Source organism: Phoenix dactylifera, chromosome 18, assembly GCF_051530095.1.
Source record: "Phoenix dactylifera cultivar Ajwa chromosome 18, Ajwa_hap1_PhDact_Kaust_v1.1, whole genome shotgun sequence".
NCBI lineage: Eukaryota > Viridiplantae > Streptophyta > Magnoliopsida > Arecales > Arecaceae > Phoenix > Phoenix dactylifera.
In genome coordinates, this window is record NC_143207.1 from 10,406,876 (window position 1) to 10,430,435 (window position 23,560).

The 23,560-nt window shown below is 36.3% G+C and overlaps 1 protein-coding gene across 11 annotated transcripts in view; it reads right to left on the reverse strand.

Annotated features, from left to right (window-relative positions):
* Window positions 1-23,560, reverse strand: part of LOC103695874 (cycloartenol Synthase-like) — a 132,930-nt gene that overhangs the window by 4,866 nt on the left and 104,504 nt on the right. For 4 of the 11 annotated variants that reach the window (XM_088714313.2, XM_088714311.2, XM_088714314.2 and 1 more), the window contains exons 18-19: window positions 2,291-2,374; window positions 788-1,168 (exon numbers count right to left, since the gene is read on the reverse strand). In XM_088714313.2, coding sequence (XP_088570439.1) covers window positions 1,049-1,168; window positions 2,291-2,374 — 204 coding nt within the window. In that variant the 3' untranslated portion in view covers window positions 788-1,048. Of the gene's footprint in view, window positions 1-787; window positions 1,169-2,290; window positions 2,375-5,387; window positions 6,751-11,548; window positions 11,723-23,560 lie in introns of those variants that run through there. The other 7 variants (XM_088714317.2, XM_088714316.2, XM_088714308.2 and 4 more) reach the window with 5 other exon arrangements.

Genomic DNA, 23,560 nt, shown 5'->3' on the forward strand with positions numbered 1-23,560 from the left:
AGTAAGTAGATTTTACACTTCTTAATTATTTTTCAAATTATCATATTTTTCTTGCATAAGATTTATTTGTGAAATATCATATTTTTTTTTAAAATTATAGATCAGCATATATATTATGAAAATCATGCTTTATTATGAAAAGTAGTTCTATGAACATTTTAATGAAATAGCTTTATTATGAAATATGAATTTGATCATGTTATTTAGTATTTTTCATCTATATACGTGCATATTTTAAAAAAAAGATATAAGTTTTTTAAAGGCTCTTACAAAGCTATATATGATCCCTAGGATTGAAGAAATCGATATCCTGGAGCTAGAATCTAACAAAAATGGCTCTCTGCCAATAGGATAAAGTTGGTAACAAATACAAAATATGATATCTTGTCGATTACAAAAATGACTCTGTCACAGGTTATAGTGATCATAGCACGAATATCTGTGAGCAATATTTTAATCCATGATAGGTTTAATTGACATGAAGAATGATTTGTGAATTTATTTGTCATATAAATATGGAATTATGTTTATGAAATTGTAATTTATGCATGTAGGATTGGCTTTATGACTAGTTTTAAAAATAATGTACTATGAAATGCTTTATTTTGGCAATAATTGTTATTTTTAATAAATGATGCATTAACATAAAAAACTTATGCTTGATCCGATAAGGTAACGTAAGATTTACATATTGTGATATATTGCTCATATATCTCTATTTTTATTTTTCTCTTCAAACGAATAGGGTCGATAGGAATAAAGGATGATCCAAGCAAGAGGCTATATGTTTTCTTTTTTCCAAACAGATTTTGTAGGCATATTCCACACTTTAAATATAATTAAAGCCTATTGGCTGTTCCAGCATACTATGGTTCTTTCATTTGGAGAAGTACATGACATGGAAGCTACTATTAGTATCCAGGCAACAACAGTGATATAAGTAGACGTGTAGCATACTATAGTTCTTTCATTGGGAGAAGTACATGACATGGGGAACTACTAATAGTATCCAGGCAACAACAGTGATATAAGTAGACGTGTAGGCTCTTCATTTCTTGGCATGGAGAAAGACTTCAGTCGAATATTTTCCAAGGGCCCATGTTGGAAAAATGTTCCTGTAGTTGCTGTAAGTGAGCGTGGCAGAATCGCAAAAGCACCCTGTGACTTCCTGCACTCAAAAAAAATGGTCATATCCAGTATATAAAGGAGGAGCGTCATCAACAGCAACTGTTATCACTTGACATTTCAGAACTTCAATTCAGACATCCTCTCAAACGCCAAGCTTATTGAGCTTCATCAAAGACAGATGAAATATTTTACTCTCTTTTTTTTCGCTAAGACGGATGGATCATATCAGACGAGTACGGATGCACCCAATAAAATCAAAAAATAAAATACCTTGAAGTGCCTGAGGCAACTCCATTATTCTACCATCTTATTCCCTTCTAGTTTGGGCATATTAAGCTATAAGTGGAGATATTAAAGTTTCAACAATAGTATGATAGAATTGAAGTACAAAAAGAGAGCACTTTTTTTTTCTTTTGCCATATACCCACATTGGATGGAGAGCACTCAGTACCATATAAATCCATAAATAAGTTATTTAGCTAGAACTTTGTATAAAGGATTTTTTTTTTTTTTTTTGGTTTGGGTATAAAGGATTTAAAATATGCAATGGCCGTCAAAACATAAGCAAACAACCTTCAACTAATAAATAATTACCAACTGACAACACCGAGTGAAAACACAAAGGGAGAGAGAACCCGTTATGGGCCATCTAAGTAGAAGATTATAGCTGATTATGTTTAAAATGCCTAGAAAGAAAAAATCATATCATTTTAAAAACCTCTTACCTATGCATCGAGCAGAGGATACAATTTCAGGATCTTTTTGAGCATGATCTACAAATCTCATATTTATGAAGTAAAATTCAATAGGTTTGCCTGTTTCTAAAATCAGAAATGAAAGCAAAATGTTATAAAAGAGCCGTTGAAATTTACTAAGATCTGTCCTTGTAGCTAACAAGTAGGACATCTTTAAAAAAATATGATTTTGGTTTCTAGACATTTCAGATGATGCACATCAAGACCTATTGTAGATAGCATATCATTCAATTTTCTCTAGTAGTTTATTGAACAAAAAACATGAAGCATAATTGTCAAAAGGATATTGAATTGTTTCCACTTGGCCCCATTTATAAAATGCATACATTGGTTTTTTGAGATGCTACCAATTAATTGTTGGCACCATTACCATATAATTATTTAGCTGATAAGTAATGGCGACTTACTTGCTGTGGAAATTCACCACTCTCCAATTGCATATTAATCAACAGTTTTGCAGCACGGTGTAAAGGTATTGGATCTCTTTTAGCCTGCTCCAAAAATAATTAACCAAATATTAAGCAGTCTGTTTCACATTCACATGCCACTTATTCAATGAAATGTGTGTGTGGGTGTATATATAAATATATATAAACCATGCAATAGAAGGGAACTGTGGTGCTAATTCATCAAAAGGATGGTCTCTTTTCATACTAGTCCTTACAATCTTTCCTATTTCCATATCAATCCCTTCAATCTTTATATTTGGATATTGATCCCTGCTATATGCTTTGTTATGTATATTAAATATTCCTACTAGTGTTTCTCAACCAAACCAAGGATAAAGGTTACTACAGTTGAAAAAGATTAAAAAGCTCTTGAAGTGGGCTGAAGCAAAGAGAAACTGGGCGAAATAGTCAACAAGATAGAAACTTTTAGCAAACTAACACACATTAGAGGAATAAACCAAGAATATTCGGTTTAAGCCTGGATCACTAAGGACTTATATGTAACAAATTATAGGATTACACGGAATATTATGCAAATATAAAAAATATAGGAATTAATACGTACACAACTATGAAAGATTGTAGAATTTGATTTAAAAAAACCCTAAAAAGATATAGATTTCCAATGAATACTTTTTGAGTCAGGGAAAGTCATATTTTCGTATCTCTAACTAGTCTTTTAGTAAGGATTCATGAACTTATTTAGTTAGTAGAGATGGAATGCTAAGGTAAACTTGTGGTTGAGCTAGCAGATGTATAGCAAGAAATTTATGACACTGAAAGAGAGATGGAAGGGGTGTTAATAGAGGACTGCGTGAAAAGAATGGTGGTTTTTGCACAAGTAATTTTGGGTAAATATTTCTTTGTTAAAGGGACATTCTCGAAGTCAGGCTGTCGGATCCAAAATGAAGAGGAAATAAACTTGGATAAAGTAGAGAGAAGTAATATTTTGGAAATTTCTTTGAGAGCATCCGACCTTTGATAGAGACTCAGCACCATAACATGACTAATTTAGTTGACCACAAATTGATAAGATGAGCATGTTCAACATTAAATAAGCATTCGCTCATAAATATAAGTACTGATGTGAAGTTATACATATGCTTGTACCTAAAGAGCATGACACGCACTTGCACAAATGTATGCATTTGTGTGCAGAGAAGTTCAGAAGAAGCTAAGCTCAACTATTGGATCCAACAACCATCCTCTTGTAAACAACAACAAAATTATCGTAAGTCTTTCAAGTGCCCATCTCTTCACATCGATCGTACTTCTATGAGTTGCTTGGTTTGATGACATAAAGATGGTGATGATGGAAAACAAATAGTAAGGCATGCCAAGAAGTCATATTTGGGCCCTAAAATGACTATATAGGTTGAATTCAGTAAGACTTAACGTGGTTACTGCCTAAGTTGTTCCTTGTTTGAGAAATTAGATCGATCAAAGTTAGATTTGAGATAATGAAACACGTAATAGTTTTGTAAACAATATATAAATATTATATACCTATTTGATTACCTGACTGAGAAATCATATCAAAGTCCAATTTGAGAAAATGTAACCCGAAATAGGTTTGGATATTGTAAGTAAATATTATATGCATCTATCTTGGTCTGGTGAAATAAAGATGGTGATGGTGGAAAACAAGTGGTAGGGCATGCTAACTTGGCCCTAACATGACCTATTTAGGTTAATCTTAGTGAAGAGTTTTCAAACTCAATTACTATGTAATATGATTACATGATTAAGAAATCAGGTAATCAAATAATCTATTTATACTATAGTTTCAATAAATTGATCCGGTTGAGGAGAAGAAAGGATTGCCTTTAGCCCACTTAACTCAAATCTCTTAGAATAAAATAATATAAAATCTTAAGAATTTTCAGAAGCAAGGTTTTAATCCCTTTACTTTCATTGAAGATAAATAAAATTGTTACACAAGTCCTCTATTTATGTCTGCCCCTATGGAATCTAGGTTGGATTCCTTTTTAAGTTATAAGAGCTTACAACTTTTGTTAAATAGTCGTGACTAGTAAAAATAATCATAAAAAAAGATAAAATTATCTCAGAACAAAATCTTGACTTCTATATCATTTTACCATCCAATTTGTCACCTAGTTCTCTTAGATTGAAAGATGTGTTTGGTCAGAGTCCTATCTAAAAGAAAATATTTTGCTTTAACCAACTTGTTTTGAGAATAAATGTTGTTATAGACTGATGTTCAATATATGTGAAAACCCCTTGTGCGACATTGCATCCTTATCATCAAGAATTTCATTTTGGTGTGGCATGCTGAAAACGAATGCGATATGAGAAAGTTATGGCCTCTGGAAGTTAAGATTCACGATTAAGTGCTAGATATGGCGGATCTTGCCCAAAACCCTGTACAAACGTACCTGAAATGGCCAGAGTAGTCTATAATAGATCTGGTGATCCTTTTGGATCATAAATAAATATTCCCTCCATTTATCTATTAAATATTATATTTATCTAGGCACTAGTTGACCGTATTGAAGCTAAATTTGGTCAACGAAATTAGGAGACTGTAGTTTCCATAATGAAGATCCAAGTCGTTTAGTGAGTTACCATCTTTAAAGTATCTACAAAACAAAAAATCATCTATTTTAGAGGCTCCTAATTTATGCATCAAGTTGTTGCAAATAGACAATTTAAATAGGATGATACAATGCTCATTTTAATCACTTGATACATAGGTAAGAGGTCTCCATAATACTTGATTTTTGGTTTGTAGGTGACTTATCATTCAACAACTTGAATCTTCCTTTTTGGAATTGGATCTGCCTTCAAATTTACTCAATTGGAGACTAGTCTCTCTCTCTGTCTCTACACGATACATACATTCATAAATACTACATATGTATTTGCAGGTCCAAATATTTTGAAAAGATCACCAGACTTAATATGAAATATTTTGGCCACTACGATTAGAGATGGACTGGGCCCAAGAGTAAGATCTGCCACATTAGAAAGACAAAAAGTATGTTAAACTTTCAAAGGCCATAACATAGCCATACGATATTCGATTCAGATGATCTTTTTTTTTCTTGTTTTAAATTGAGTAACTTCTTAAGTTATATGATATGATGCCACCCTCTTAAGGGTGCAACACAACTAGCGATCAGGGTTAAATTTTATTATCTAAGCCTTGAAGTAGGCCAGTCAAACCGAAAATTTTTCATTTAGAAAAAAATTTTACTGAGTGTATCTCTCAATATGGGAAGAAATAGACAAAGCGATAGAAAACCAAGTTGATGTAGGAGTTGAGATCCACCTCCTATAAGATTTTAGTTTTTTTGTGTTTATTTTCACTAGTCTTATATATTTTCGAAAATCTTGTCCTGTTTGAACTAGAAGAAGAATCCAATCCAAATTTCAGAAGGATGGATCCAACTAGTATAAATATACGTTATGTATCTTAATTTATGATCGACCAATGATCGTAAAAGGGACCTAGGCCCTACTTTCACCCATTTTTTTTAATTTTTTTTGATAGATTCGAGTTGAGCTAGTTGAAAGAAGTACTTCCTTCTCTCCGATCGGATCACCAAACCATGAAGAATAAGCTCAAACACCTTGCTTGCATCTAGTTATCTACTTTAGAAGATAACCAAGCCTGTTATGGCGAGAGGCCTATCAAAACATGGGCCTAGATGAAGGATGTCAACCCTAAAGAATGAATTTTGATGATTACAAAATACTTGAGATCATGTTGTGTACTAATGATATTGGCTTAATTGTGAAGTTTTATAAGTCAAGAGAAATCAGAAGAATTGAAGCACTGCAACATCTTAAGCTCTTCGCAAATATCTCATTGGACATGTTCTAAAAGAAAATGATCTTAATATAGACCATGGAGATCAGAGAAGAAGTCTAAAGTTTTCTGTTTGAAAGATTTGAGTCAATTCCTAAGCAAAAAGGACAAGTTTAAGTTGATTCTGATAAGTTTTATTCAAGAAATACAGTCAAAGAGTCGACCCCTGCAAAATATGAGTCAACCATTGTGCAGTTTAAAGTAAACAGAAAGGTTTTACCGCCTGAGAAAAGCTTGAAGAGTCGACCCTTGTTCAAAATGAGTCGACCTCCGAAATTGAAGAGTCGACCCTTACGTTTGAAGAGTCGACCCCTGCTCAGTCTCAGTGCCGGCCGAAAAACCAAAGCATGAGCCGACCCTTGTGTTTAAAGAAGCGACTCCGGATAAAGATGAGTCGATCCTTGTGTTTAAAGAGGCGACTCCTAATGAAGATGAGCCGACCCTTAAGAATTAAGAGTCGACCTTTTGAAGATGACACAGCAAAAGCTCTCTCCACGATTTGAAGTGCCGATCCAGAAAGATACATGAGTCGACCCTTGTATTGCTGGGACCACAACGGAAAGCTGTGAACGACTTTTATCTTCTTCTGTAACAGAAAAAGATTCCCATCAGAACGGGAAGAAAGGAATTCAAATCCCATCAAATAATTTGTTTATAAATAGGAGGGAACCTCAGAATGGAAACAACAAAGAAAGAAAAAAGATTCTATTGAAAACAAAAAAGTTTCCACTGAGAAAAAGAGAAGAAAAGCTTAACAGTTCATCTTCCTCACCAACACTATAATCTGAAACTTTCTCTTATGAGGAGATCAATCGAAGTTTCTCACTGCATCATGAAGAGCTGCTGTTCGGACATTGGAACATCCTTCCACAGCCAACTTCTTCATCGGCTTCAGCTTTTGTTTCCATTGATTTATTTTTATATGCTCTGAAGTTTTAAGATTTCTAGTTACAACATTCTTTTAGTTGGATTAATTGCTGCTGTAACAGTTTCATTGATTTGAAACTTGTAAAGGCTCTTCCAAGCCTTGATTGGAAATTGCTGAATCGGGTATATTCAGCAAGGATGATAGTTTTGGTTGGTTCATCTTGAAACCAACTGGGTTGTTTATGAGCCTGGAAACAAACGATGTAAAGTTTTTGGTTGGTTTATCTGAAAACCAACTGAGTTGTTTGTGATCCTGAAAAATAAAAGGTTTTCAGTTGGTTGCCTGGAAAAACCAACTGGGTTTTTGATTGTGAGCCCGAAAAACAATCAGGTTGTAATCTGCTGGGTTATAGTGAAATCTCAAGCTAGACTTGAGGAGTGGACGTAGGTGCTGGGAGTGCACCGAACCACAATAAATCTTAGTGTTTGTGATTGTGGTTCTTCTCTTCCTTTCCTCTGCATATTCCTTACTGCATTATTCACTTTTATTTACTGCCATATTTGTGCAACCTCATTTTCGCTGCTGAATCTATAAGATGTTAGTAACTCATACTCTCCATACGTTTTAACGTTAATAATTTTTTAAGAGATCCAATTCACCCTTCCTCTTAGGCTGCACCTCTGGGCAACAAGTCGTATCAGAGCCTGGTACTCTAGAAACTTTTTGATCTAACAATCAAGAGTTAAAGGTCATGGCAGCCACTATGGGATCCTCTGTTGCCGAAGGGCAATCTACCAATAGACCACCTCTTTTCAATGGCACAAATTTTGCTTATTGGAAAGCTCGTATGAAAATTTTTATTCAAGCACTTGACTATGACTTATGGACTGTTATTATTAATAGAACTCACACACCAACTAAAATTGTTGATGGGATCACCTTATTCAAATCTGAGATTGAATGGGATGACCATGATAAAAGAATGGCTCAACTGAATGCATAAGCCATGAATGTTCTTTACTGTTCTTTAGATGCAAATGAGTTTAATCGTATATCTATTTGCATGACTGCTAAAGAAATTTGGGATAGGCTGGAAGTTACACATGAAGGCACTAACCAGATCAAAGAATCTAAAATCAGTATGCTAGTGCACAAGTATGAATTATTTAGAATGAAAAATAGTGAATCTATAACTGAAATATTTACTAGATTCATTGATATTATAAACGGCCTGAAAAGCCTTGGTAGATCCTACTCTAACAGTGATTTTTTTCAAAAAATTCTTAGGTCTCTTCCTAGAGCATGAAAAGCAAAGGTCACTGATATTCAAGAAACCAAAGATCTCAACTCTCTCCCACTGGAAGAACTGCTGGGTTTCTTAATGACTCATGAGCTCTCAATGAAACAGAACCTTAAGGAGGATGAACCCAAGAAGCACAGAACCATCGCTCTTAAATCCACTATGCATGAGGATGAAAGTGAGGATTCTGAACCTGATGATAGTGAGGAAATGGCCCTGATTACAAGAAAGTTCAGAAAATTCTTTAGAAGAAATAGAGAAAACTTTAAGAAAAGGCCTGTGATCAAGGGGGAGCAAAGCAAAGAAAATAAGGAGCACTATGTTTGTTATGAATGCAAAAAGCTTGGACACTTTCAAACAGAGTGTCTTCTATTAGAGAAGGCTCCGAAGAGGTTAAGGAAGAAAGCTATGATGGCTACTTGGAGGGACAGTGATGAATCCAGCTCTGGAGAAGAAGAACAGCAACAAGAAGCTGCAAATCTATGTCTAATGGGACACGAAAATGAGGTATATCTAAATACTGAATACGATTTCACTTTCGATGAGCTTCAAGATGCTTTTTCTGAGCTTATGATTGAATATAAAATGCTTAGCTTAAAGAACAAGGAACTGAAGATTAGGAACCAATCATTAGAAAAAGAAATACTCTGCTTCTGGATAACAAGAAGAAACTGCATGAAGAAATAAGAAGTTAGCTAATAAAGTAGAAAAACTAAAACCCATAGTTGATAAATTCACCCTAAGCTCTGAGAAATTGAATTTAATTTTAGAAAATCATAAAGCTGTTTATGATAAAGCTGGTTTAGAATATAATCCCTAGAAGAAACAGAAATCATTGAAAAACATTTTTGTGAAACCCGCTTATGTTAAACCGAAATCTGTACCATTCAAATTAGACAAATTGAAACAGAGATATGCCACTTACAATCCTATAAGTCAGAATCTTATGAACAATGTTTCAATTAAAAAGATATGGGTTTCGAAGGGAACTATCATTGCTAACATTCAAGGATCCAAGAAAACTTGGGTACTAAAGATAAAGAATTGAATTTCTATTTTGCAGGTGTGTCTAGCATCCCAAGCATCAAACAGAAAATGGTACTTGGATAGTGGGTGCTCTAGACACATGACAGGGGATGAATCTCAATTCATGTCCCTCAAAAAGAAAGATGGAGGAATGGTTACCTTTGGTGATAATAGAAAAAGCAAAATCATTGGAATTGGTAACATTCGGATTTCACCAACTACTTTTATTGAAAATGTTTTATTGGTAGATGGATTGAAACATAATTTGTTGAGCATTAGTCAATTCTATGATAAAGGATATGTTGTGACTTTTGAATCATCATTATGCTTAGTTTCTAGTAGTAATGACAGTGGTATAATATTTACTCGACATAGACATGGAAATGTATATTTAGTTGATTTAGATCAAATACTCATGAAAAACATGGACTGTCTAGTTGCAATGAAGACCAAAAATAGTGAAGCCAGCTGGTTATGGCATCGAAAATTAGCTCATGCAAGCATGGACTTAATTTCAAAATTTATCCGAAAAGAACTTATTTTCAGCTTGCCTAAATTGTCATTTGAAAAAGATAAAATCTGCTCTGCATGCCAAATAGAAAAATAGACCAGAACCTCCTTCAAGTCTAAAAATGTTGTTTTCACTAATAGGCTTTTAGAGCTTCTACATATGGACTTATTTGGACCAATTAGAACTGCAAGTCTAGGAGGAAAACTTTATGGCTTTGTTATTGTGGATGACTTTTCTAGGTATACATGGGTTTTATTCTTGGCACACAAAAGTGAAGCATTTTCAGCCTTCACTAAACTGTATAAAAAGATTTCAAATGAATATAGACTGAAAACTATCAAGATTAGAAGTGATCATGGAACTGAATTTGAAAATCATGATTTTGAAAATTTCTGCACTGAAAATGGTATTGATCATAATTTTTCTGCACCAAGAACACCGGAACAAAATGGTGTTGTAGAGAGAAAGAATAGAACACTTACTGAAATGGCTAGGACAATATTATGTGAGAGTGACTTACCTAAGTATTTTTGGGCTGAAGCAATAAATACAGCTTTTCATGTTCTTAATAGAGTCACAATTAAGTCAATACTAAAGAAAACTCCTTATAAACTTTTGAAAAATAAGAAACCAAATCTTTCATACTTTCATGTTTTTGGTTACATATGTTTTGTTCTTAATAATGGTAAGGACGACTTGGAAAAATTTGATTCAAAATTAGATGAAGCTATCTCTCTTGAATATTCTTCATCAAGCAAAGCATATAGAATATTTAACAAGAGAACTCTAGTTGTAGAAGAGTCAATACATGTTATCTTTGATGAATCTAATGACCCTTCATCAAGAAAGAATTTAGATCTCGATGATGATGCAGAAGAACTCAATAAGCAAGCCAAAGAATTGATCCTAAAGGATGTGTCTGCATCTGAAAATTCAGAGCATGATGAAAATCAGAAAGAAGAGGATCAAATGCTTAATGATAAAACTAGTCTACCAAAAGAATGGAGGTATGCACATAATCATCCTAGAGAACTAATAATTGGTGATCCTTCACAAGGAATTAGGACTAGATCCTCCATTAGAGATGCTTGTAATCATCTTGCATTGGTTTCTCAAATAAAACCAAAATCTTTTGAAGAAGCTGAAAAAGATAACAATTGGTTAATGGCAATGCAAGAGGAACTGAATCAATTTCAAAGAAACAATGTTTGAAATTTAGTTAGAAGGCCTGAAAATATTTCTGTAATTGGAACAAAATGGATTTTCAGAAATAAATTAAATGAGGATGGAATTGTAATTAGAAATAAGGCTAGATTAGTTGCTAAAGGATATAATCAAGAAGAAGGAATTGATTTTGATAAAATTTTTGCACCCGTGGCTAGACTTGAAGCTATCAGATTATTACTTGCATTTGCATGCTTCATGAATTTTAAATTATTTCAAATGGATGTCAAAAGTGCATTTCTAAATGGGTTCATATCAGAAGAAGTTTATGTAGAACAGCCACCTGGATTTGAAAATCATAAACTTCCAAATCATATTTTTAAATTGAACAAAACACTTTATGGCTTGAAGCAAGCTCCTAGAGCTTGGTATGATAGACTAAGCAACTTTTTAATGAAGAGCAATTTTTCAAGAGAAAATGTTGATAAAACTTTATTTATTCAAAAGAAAAATATTGATATTTTGATTGTTCAAATATATGTTGATGATATTATATTTGGTGCTACTAATGAAAGTTTATGTAAAGAATTTGCTAAGTTCATGCAAAGTGAGTTCGAGATGAGCTTGATGGGAGAACTCAACTTCTTCCTTGGACTCCAAATTAAGTAAATAAGAGATGGAATCTTCATCTGCCAAAGCAAGTACACAAAAAAAATCTTAAATAAGTTTGGTATGGAAGATTCAAAATCAATAGGTACTCCTCTGAGCCTCTCTTGTAAATTAGAAAAAGATGAGCATGGTAAATCCTTTGATTCAAAGCTGTATAGAGGAATGATTGGATCTTTACTTTATCTTACAGCAAGTAGACCTGATATAATGCATAGTCTTTGTATGTGTGCAAGATATCAAGTAAGTCCTAAAGAATCACACTTAATTGCTGTTAAAAGGATATTAAGATATTTAAAAGGAACACAACACTTAGGTTTATGGAATTCTAAGGCATCTACAATTGACTTAATTGGATATTCAGATGCTGATTTTGCTGGTTGTAGATTAGATAAAAAAAGTACAAGTGGAACTTGTCAATTCTTTGGAACAAATTTAATTTCTTGGTTTAGCAAGAAACAAAATTCCGTAGCATTATCTACAGCTGAGGCTGAATATATTGCTGCAGAAAGTTGCTATGCTCAAATTCTGTAGATTAAGCAACAGCTTAAGGACTATGACATAAAACAAAATAAAATTTCTATAAGGTGTGACAACACTAGTGCCATAAATTTGACTAAAAATTTCATACAACACTCAAGATATAAATATATAGAAATCAGACATCATTTCATAAGAGATCATGCTCAAAATGGGGATATAAAAATGAAATTTATAAATACCGATAAACAAATTGCAGACTAAACCTCTTAATGAAGAAATATTTTGTAAATTTAGAGGTGAATTATGCATTTGTGATCCATTTTGACGACTGATTATGAATGATAAATTGTGTATTTTGATTGACTATCATTGGTTGAATTTTAGTTGATTTGATCCGTGGTTTGCAATTGAGTTTTAAATCTTATTCAAAAAATTTTGTCTCTTGAACAGTCTGAGGAGACGACTCATGTAAATGAGGAGTCAACTCATATAGTAAGGGACAATTCTTAAGTTAAAAGAGTCGACCCCTAACTCACAAGAGACGACTCTTAAGTTAAAAGAGCCGACTCTTAGTTCATCGGAGATGACTCATGAGTTAGATGAGTCGACTAAAGAGGAAACTATTCAAAACATATTCTAAAAGGCTTTCTCTCTCTCTCTCTAAAACATTGAACTTGAAACGTTTCATACCCCTTAGAGCGCCTTTTTGTCTTCAAACTCTTCTTCAAACCAAAAACCTCCAAAAATCCTAGAAAATCTTTTCGAGGTTCCGATTGATCTTCCAATGGTGAGAATCAAGCAAGTAACATCCAGTCCAAAGAGGAAGAATACCACTCCACACACAGAGAGGAGAACGAAGGCTAGGGCAGAGAATCCACAGAGGGAAGTAACACAACCGCCTCAACCCGTTACGACTCCTCTGTCACCTCCATCCTCAGTGTCGAGACAAAGACCTCTCTCCATAAGAAATGTATCGACAGGAAGGAGAGTGGATTTTGAATTTCTGGAGAAAGAAAATTTCCCCTTAGGGCAGAATCTTAAGGATATGGGTTGGGAATACCTATGCTCTCTGAATGTGTCAACCTACCCAGACCTGGTACGAGAATTCTACAACAATGCCAGATATGGAGAGAGACAGATCTCATCCAAGGTAAAAGATGTACCTATTTTAGTTACTGAAGAAATTCTTAGAGATACCCTTCGGATTCCTAATGATGGAGAAAATAGAGACCATCTAGAAAACAGGAATGAAGGGATTAGTACCATTCTGAATAGAGAAGTCACAGGAGATTGGACTGAGATCAGTGCCAATCAACTGAATGCAGAGATGCGTCTGCTTCATCACATGATTAACAAGATGTTCTTCCTGAAGATAGAAAAATTTGATCATGTTTCAGAAAGGGATATACTAGTAATGCACCATTTCATACAAGGACTCCTATTGAACCTACCCTGCCTGATGCTTAGATACATGGAAGCTCAAGGACAGAGAAAAGGAGTTTCACTTCCTTATGGTATGGTCTTAACACAAGTCCTCTATAATTTCAATGTAAATCTAGCAGGGGAAACCAAGAAAGAATTATCATCTTCTGATGTTTACAATGACAAATCATTGAAGAGAATGGGATTTGTCAAATCTGAGGGAAAATGGACTCATAAAGGGAAGGGAATTCAAGATGAACATTTTCAAGATACTTCTATACCACACAAAGGCAAAAGAATTCCTACTCAAGCACCTCCAATAGAGTCTCCAATTAGTCAGCCTCCTCCAATACAAAGGCCATCAGATTCTCCACTTAGACTTGAGAAATGGCAATTAAAATTTATTGGGGACCACATTATTATAGCACTGTTCAATTCTGGAGTATGCTGGAATTCAGTTGTCGACCTCATTGACTTGGTTAAAGAAGTCAAATCTAATTGCAAGGCTTAAGACAATTAGCAGCTAACCAGTAGAGAAGAATTACTGAGATTGAAAAACAGCTGCAAGCACAAGAAAATTCTGTTCAAGGCTCCATCCAAGAATTAAAAGAAGAACACAATCAGCTCACTAGCTCCATCACTGCAATAAACAGTAAAATTGAAAAGCTGATGGAAGAGCCAAGGGAAGATCAGTCTGGACCTTCAACTTCAAAACCTTGAACTAGACTGACCCTAGGCTGAAACTACCCTTATCTTAGACTGAAACCCATATTTTCAAAACATAACCTTGTACTAAGCTGATTTTCATAATTTTTTTTGGCAGACTTGTATGCCGTCTGATACAAATTATTCTCAATTGTAATCTTTTCGATTTATCAAGTGTACTTCATTTATCAAATGTAATGAATGTTTACCCTTCTTGAAATGCAGTGAATGTCTTTATTGATTTGCATGCTGCTCTGATATATATTGAATCAATCCTTAATCCTTAATGTTGGTATCAGAAATTATTTTTAATTTTCTTTCTTTTGTTGATGATAAAAAGGGAAAGAAATATATGAAAAAAAATTTTAAACTAAGAGATAAGAAATGTGAAAAAAATTCAGAATACAAATCGAGAGAAATATATGAAAAAAAATTCTAATCTGAGCAATCTCTACATTAAAGATAATATATAGGGGGAGATTTAAATTATTATGGGAAACAAAGCTTAAGAAAAGATGAAGAAAAATAACTCTGCATAATTCAAATGGTTATAATTGATAGGGGGAGACTTTTCTCCTTAATTTGGTGAAATTATGCATATATCTCTGAATGTCATATTTGCTCTGAACTTCATTGTAAAATTCTGATAATTGCTGTAAAATTTATTACAAAATTCTTTTTAACTCAATGATTTTGTCATCATCAAAAAGGAAAAGATTGTCAACCCTAAAGGATGAATTTTGATGATTACAAAACATTTGAGATCAAGTTGTGTACTAATGACATTGGCTTAATTGTGAAATTTTATAAGTGAAGAAAAATCAGAAGAATTGAAGCACTGCAAAATCTTAAGCTCTTCGCAAATATCTCATTGGACATGTTCTAAAAGAAAATGATCTTAATCTAGACCATGGAGATCAAAGAAGAAGTCTAAAATTTTCTGTTTGAAGACTTGAGTCAACTCCTAAGCAAAAAGGACAAGTTTAAGTTGATTCTGATAAGTTTTATTCAAGGAACACAGTCAAAGAGTCGACCCCCGCAAAACATGAGTCGACCCTTGTGCAGTTTAAATTAAACAGAAAGGTTTTACCGCCTGAGAAAAGCTTGAAGAGTCGACCCTTGTTCAAAATGAGTCGACCCCGAAATTGAAGAGTCGACCCTTGCGTTTGAAGAGTCGACCCCTGCTCAGTCTCAGTGCCGGCCGAAAAACCAAAGCGTGAGCCGACCCTTGTGTTTAAAGAAGCGACTTCTGATAAAGATGAGCCGACCCTTGTGTTTAAAGAGGCGACTCCTAATGAAGATGAGCTAACCCTTAAGAATTAAGAGTCGACCCTTTGAAGATGACACAACAAAAGCTCTCTCTACGATTTGATGTGCCGATCCAGAAAGAACATGAGTCGACCCCTGAGATACATGAGTCGACCCTTGTACTGCTGGGACTACAATGGAAAACTGTGAACGACTTTTGTCTTCTTCTGTAACAGAAAAAGATTCCCATCAGAACGGGAAGAAAGGAATTCAAATCTCGCCGAAGAATTTGTCTATAAATACAAGGGAACCTCAGAAATGGAAACAACAAAAATAGGAAAAAGATTCTATTGAAAACAAAAAAGTTTCCACTAAGAAAAAGAAAAGAAAAGCTTAACAGTTCATCTTCCTCACCAACACTGTAACCTGAAACTTTCTCTTGTGAGGATATCTGTCGAAGTTTCTTACTGCATCATGAAGAGCTGCTGTTCGGATATTGGAACATCCTTCCACAGCCAACTTCTTCATCGGCTTCAGCTTTTGTTTTCATTGATTTATTTTTATATGCTCTAAAGTTTTAAGATTTCTAGTTATAGCATTCTTTTAGTTGGATTAATTGTTACTGTAACAGTTTCATTGATTTGAAACTTGTAAAGGCTCTTCCATGCCTTGATTGGAAGTTGCTGAATCGGGTATATCCAGCAAGGATGATAGTTTTGGTTGGTTCATCTTGAAACCAACTGGGTTGTTTGTAAGCCTGGAAAAACAAACGATGTAAAGTTTTTGGTTGGTTTATCTGAAAACCAACTGGGTTGTTTTATCTGAAAACCAACTGGGTTGTTTGTGATCCTGGAAAACAAAAGGTTTTCGGTTGGTTGCCTGGAAAAACCAACTAGGTTTTTGATTGTGAGCCCGAAAAACAATCAGGCTGTAATCTGCTGGGTTATAGTGAAATCTCAAGCTAGGCTTGAGGAGTGGACGTAGGTGCTGGGAGTGCACCGACCACTATAAATCTTGATGCTTGTGATTGTGGTTCTTTTCTTCCTTTCCTCTGCATATTCCTTACTACATTCCTCACTTTTATTTACTGTCATAATTGTGCAACCTTATTTTCGCTGCTGAATCTATAAGATATTAGTAACTCATACTCTCCATACATTTTAATGTTAATAATTTTTTAAGAGACCCAATTCACCCCCCCTCTTGGGTTGCACCTCTGGGCAACAAAGGAGATGTTGGAGAACCACTATATTCTTTGAAATTACACTTAGGAACTCTATACTCAGATGCTCCAACCAAGTAAGAAACCAAATCTATCCAAGAGTATTGTGATAAGTTTATCGAGCTCACATATTGAGTTTACTTCCACAAGACCCCAAACTAGTAGATTGTTAGGTTTCATAATGGACTTCACCCAAAAATCCAAGTTTAGATGTTGATAGCACAAATAGAGAATCTAGAAGAAGCCTATCAAGAAGCCAAAAAGGTCGAAAAACATCTAAAAAATGAAGTCAGTTAGTTGCCTTTCCAAGATGGAGGGTCAAATCAACATCTAATATATGCATAATTGAACCCAGTCCCATATAACTCTTGGTAAGGGTAGACCATCCATGCTTGATACTGAGAAGTTGTAGATCCCAATTATACCTGACATCCAAATCAGGTATCCAACACTACAAGTGAAAGGGATATGGATTCATAATTGTGCAATGCCCTACTAGATCTCTCAATTAGTGCTACCTAGGTTGGGTGAGCAACCTACAATGCTGGAGAAAGAAATTGAGTATAGTAATGAAACCTTGAGGGAGAACTAGCAAGACTTTTATTCATCATGAGCCAAATTCACCAAGCCAAGGGGAGCAGATGTACGCCGCAAACTACCTACCTTCTAGCAACATGACACTGGTTCCTTTAATATCAAATTCCATGACCAAAGACCTCAATGGATAGTTGAAATAAGTCAAATATTATAAGTCTCAATAAAACATCATGGATGAATAAAAAATTACGTTGAAACAAGCTCAAAGGACCAGTCTACATCCTTTGAAAGCAAACTCTAGACCACCTCTAGTCCAATAAGAGGGAATATGAAGTAACACTTGACTCATTAGTACCCAGTGGACTTAAATTATGTGAAATAGGTCAATTGTAGATCAAGTTTACAATGTTACAGGTAGTTCAGTGCACATTAGTTTTAAAGATAACTTCACCTTGGTCAGCACAAATGGAATTTGAAGCTCAAACCACATCCATTGAATCCAATAATGATTAAGCTTTCTAATACATCTTAAATCACCTCAATTCTATCTCTAATGAGTAAGTTATGGCTGAATTACTAATGTAGTATCTATGTAACATAATAGCCAGAACCTTATTGGTAAATCTGATTGGATAGTAGAAATCATACCACTAGATCCAAACTTAAGTCCTATTGATCCATGGAGATATCACACAGCATTTGGAGTGCCATCTCTTCATTTTGGATGGCAAAATAACTGATGCCTGATAGTTTCATGAGTTTTAGTTCAAGAAGCTCTTTCTCTAGATGTAAAATCAAGTCATAATTTGATTCCAAGGGCACCCTCGAGTCTTTGTCATTGTAAAATAGGCTTGAGGACCCATAAATACCACTTCTATATACTAAAATTCCAATCGATGAAGTATGTTTTCTCTTGAATGCAATTGTGGTGCCTCCCCTGTGCGGTGGGATGTATGCATGCTCTAGTGGATTTGAGGGAAAAGCCTTTATGGATTCTAGGAATATTGATGGCAAGTTGGTGGATTCTAGCAAGTCATAGCCTCATTCAAAGATCTCTAGTGGATTTCAAGCATTGACGAAGACCTTTAATAGTGACGTGTAGCTACTAGTTATCCTTATATCCCTTCTTGTTCCTTTTTGGTTATTCTTTTATTTTCTAGTTAGTTTTGTTAGGAGTATGCCCTAGAAGCTAATTTGGTGCATTGTAATTGTTCTGGAAGCATGAAATTTATATTTAATCTTTTATTAATTAATAAAATTAGATATTTTGTTCATTCATATTATTATGTATCCATGAATCGTCCCAGAAATTAACAAGATGATAAAACATATTCTCAAGAGTTGAGAATTTAAGGCATGTGATATTAATAGTTAATTCCTGAATTGCTTCTAATCGATGGATCATCACGAAGGACGGTGATCGATCTAATGAGATTAGTGCACAGATCTCTTTTCTTGATGGACGAGTCTTAAGTCCATAGTGTGGGGACACTGGGGTGATTGTGCAAGTGCTTATTAGAGAACAAGGGTACTGAGCGTGACCAAAGCAAGAAGTCACTTGGATGTCTATTCACTCGTCAGTGACTTACTTGATGCTGCAGTTGTATGACTAGTACTTAGACCTGCGATGCCTCAGCTAATCACGGTGAGGTTGCTGTACTTTGACGAACATATAAACATGGGCCCTAAGGGTCCTTGTGGTACTGATTGGCTGTAGTAAGTTCACTGTCGGATTAGGGTTGCATCTAGATGGGATCTATCGACCTTGATAGATTAGGAGTGATCCTATGTGATTTATGAGAATAAATTTGAAAGACCTTTGCCAGGGCAATTCTTAAAAAAGAGTTTTTCAATCTTGAACTTGAGTCAAATAAATTTGACATAAGATAGATGATGGGATTTGACGAGTTATCCATAATGAGGATGATAGTGTTATTTTGATGATTAACAAGCAATAATCGAGAGTATGTTATAAGTTAAATTGATACTTCATTTATAAGTCTGTTACTCTCAGTATATTTGAATAATAAGTTAAAGATGCATTTCATTGTTTACTTGGATGAATCTAACCTTGAGTTGCAGCAAAGTGTGGATTGAGTCGACCCAAAGATTGAGTCGACCCCGGCACATCAAGAAAGCATTTGGCACACTTCTGCAAAAATGGCACAGATGAACAGTAAGTTGGGTTGACCCAAGGAAAGCATGAGTCGACCCAAACATCAAGCTTCTCAACAACTCAGAAAATGGTTATCTGGAAATACTGAGAGGGTCGACCCAAGATAAAGTTGAGTCGACCCAAGCTTGAGTCGACCCAAATTCTGAGTGGGTCGACCCAAAGGCAAGACAGAATAGATGACAGAAAAGGTTCTCTGGAAACCCTGAGAGGGTCGACCCAAGAAGAAGTTGAGTCGACCCAACTGAACCTTGAGTCGACCTAAAGAAATGTTGGGTCGACCCAAGTGAAGGAAGGCTGAATTGCAAGTTTCTGTGGTTCTGAGAGGGTCGACCCAAGGAAAGTTTGAGTCGACCCAAGTGAAAGTTGGGTCGACCCAAGGACAGGTTGAGCCGACCCAAACACGGGCAGAAGCATAACGGCTAGTTCTGCAGAAGTACTTTTTGTCCTTCCAACAGTGAGTAACGGCTAGTTTTTGAATTCTAACCATTGGAGATTGTCCAATGGATGAAGAAAACTATTTAAAGTGGCACTATTCATCAGAGAGAACATTCTTTCCAAAGAATATCAAAGTGTACACAAGAAAGAGAAAGTGCCCTAATCTTCTTCATCCAAGTGCTTCATTCAAGAGTCAAAAGAAAGTGGTTGAGCAGATTCAAAGAGTCATCAAGAGCTCCATCCACTCTTGAAGAGTGAAGCATCCTTGACTAAGAAGAGAGAAGTCACATCAAGCGATAAATATTCTCTAAACTCTTCTTTGTAGATTATATTGTTATATTTGCTCATCTAGGAGTTTAAATCTTCTTCCTTTGTTTATTAAACTACTTGTAAAGGTTGGTTGGTTAGCCCGCAAAACCAACGGAATAGGTTGATTGGTGAACCCGGAAAACCAATTGTAAAGGTTCGTTGGTGAGCCCGTAAAACCAACATAGGTTCGTTGGTGAGCCCTGTGGAGTGATTGATTAAAACCCTATTTGATTTTGATGAGCTCAAAGCATTTGAGTATATCTCTTGTTTACTAATGAATTCAATTAAGTGTTTCAGTGAAAATCTTGTCTAAGTGTCTCTAGACTTGGTTCATAATATTTTGGATAAGTTAAGAAGTCAGCTTGAACCAAAGTCTGAGACTCGAGTCGACTCCAGAGTATCACGAGTCGACTCCAAGTGTATCAAGTTCACTGACACGAGCTCGAGTCAACTCCGGATCAGTACGAGTCGACTCCGACTGAGAACAGACAGACGAACAGAAAGCATCAACTCAAAACCTGTCAGCGAGTCGACTCCTGAACTGCGCGAGTCGACTCCGATGTTCACCGAGTCGACTCTAGGGTAGTATGAGTCAACTCCTAGGAGTCACAGGCAGAAAAGTCAGAGAGCAGTTTTCGGGTCTGAGATTCGAGTCGACTCCAGTGGAACGCGAGTCGACTCCGATGGTTGGCAAGTCGACTCCAAAGAAAGTGAGAGTCGACTCTCAGAGGAACACAAGGAAAAAGTCAGAGAACGTTTTTCGGACTCTGAGATTCGAGTCGACTCCCGCAATACGCGAGTCGACTCCTAGACACCGCGACCCCAAAGAAGACAGAAGACCAATCTGCTGTGTCTGAGAGCCGAGTCGACTCCAAGGCAGCGGTACACCAAAAGGGCAGAAGACTTAGTTTTGGAAACTGAGGGCCGAGTCGACTCCGGGGAAGTTCGAGTCGACTCCAAGACTGGACGAGCCAAAAGACAGAAGATCGGGAGTTCGGGCTCTGAGCGCCGAGTCGACTCCCAGGACAGTCGAGTCGACTCGAGTTGGCCAAGTTGAAAATTGGCTCCGTGGACTTCATGGGATGAGCCGACTCTGAAAATGCCAAGTCAGCTCCAGAAGTTGGCGAGTCGACTCCGGGTCAAGACGAGTCGACTCCCAGTCGAAGAGGCTACTTTAATTCAAATCTGAAACAGTTGCCGAGTCGACTCCAGAAAAGCATGAGTCGACTCCCGCTACAGCCGAGTCGACTCCTGATCGCGCGAGTCGACTCCAACCCACCAACGGACATATTGTCAGGCTGTGCAGAGTGTGCAGAACGGGCAGAAAAAGGTCCCTAACGGCTAGTTTCCGTGGGGGTTGGTTTAAATAGCCACAGAGGACTGTAGCAAAGGAGAGAACAACTATTCCACTTAAAGTAATCAAGCATTCAATCTCTGCAACCTGTTCTTCAACGAAAAGAGGGAAGAGCGGCATTAACTCCATCCAACTTCTTCTTCCCAGCAATTAAAGAAGCCTCCTCCTGCATTCAAGTCGACCACACATTCAAGAGGAGACCCGAAGTTCGAGAAGCCCCACTCAACTCCAACTCAAACGTGTTTGAGGGCTTCTAACTTTTCTTCTGTTTATATTGTTATTTATCTGCGTTTTGAGAAGCTGTGTTTTCTGTTTGTACCTTTTATTTTCACCTGGTCTTTACTTGGTTCAATCGGGGGATTGAATCAAGGGTATTGAGGTTGGTTGGTGAGCCGAGTGTAAAACCAACGTGTGTAAGGGTTCGATTGTGATCCCGAAAAAACAATCGGGGCGGTTCTAGTCGGTGAGCCAGGGAAAACCGACCGAGTTCGTTGTGAGCTCGTAAAACAACAAGTTTGGTTGTGAGCTTGGAAAACAACCGGCTGTAATCCAAGGGGTTATAGTGAATTCCCAAGTGAGACTTGGGGAGTGGACGTAGGAGCAAGGGTTAGCTCCGAACCACTATAAAACTTGGTGTTTGTGATTGATTGTTTCTCTTTCTCTTACTCTCATATCACTTACAGCACATAGCAATTAATTAAACAACTTGCAATAGTTTTAATTAGTCATCCACAACGTTTTAAATAGCTAAATTATTTTAAAACCCAATTCACCCCCCCTCTTGGGTTGTCTATCTGGGCAACAAGTGGTATCAGAGCTTAAACTCTTCCACCCAAGAGTGAAGGATCGAAATGACAACCCCATTTGGATCTTCCCACATTAAGGGTCAGTCCACCCAAAGACCCCCATTCTTTAATGGATCCGACTACTCATATTGGAAGGCTAGGATGAGAATATTCATCCAAGCCCAAGACTATGAGATGTGGACCATTGTAGTAAATGGGCCATACATCCCATCCATATATGTAGAGGGTGTCACGGTACCCAAACTAGAAAAGGATTGGGATGAACATGACATGAGAAAGGCACAACTAAATTCTAAAGCTATGAATGTGCTTTATTGTGCCTTAGATAGAAATGAATTCAATAGGGTCTCTACTTGCAATTCTGCAAAAGAGATTTGGGACAGACTTGAAGTGACCCATGAGGGCACGAATCAAGTCAAAGAATCCAAAATAAATATATTGGTTCATAAGTATGAATTATTTAAAATGGATTCTAATGAAACAATCACATGCATGTTCACTAGGTTTACTGACATTGTCAATGGCCTAAAAAGCCTTGGCAAGAACTATACTAACAGTGAGCTTGTCAGGAAAATTCTTCGCTGTCTACCAAGGTCATGGGAAGCCAAGGTGACGGCAATCCAAGAAGCTAAAGACTTGAACAAGCTTTCACTTGAAGAGCTCCTTGGATCCCTAATGACTCACGAGCTCACAATGAAGCAGCACAGCGAAGAAGAGTCCTCCCATAAGAAAAAGGTAATAGCTCTTAAATCTACATCATCTAATAAAGACTTGTCTTGCAGCAGCAGTAGTGAAGAAGAAGAGCTTGAGGGAGATGATGGTGAGGCTCTTCTTGTGCGCAAATTCAGAAAATTCATCAACCACAAGAAGTCCTATCATCAAAGGAGAGGCCCCTCAAATTCCTACCGCAAGGACAAAGGTAAGGAAAGGGAAAATGAGGGGATTGGGTGTTACGAGTGCAAGAAGCCGGGTCACATAAGAGCTGAGTGCCCTTTACTGAAGAAGGGGAGCAAGTACAAGAAGAAGAAGGCTCTTGTCACAACACTATCCGACTCTGACTCATCATCCTCTTCATCGGATGAGGAACAAGAGGAAAAGGCCAATTTCTGCTTCATGGCCAATGAAAATGAGGTAACGTCCGAATCGCCTTTAGATTTTACTTTT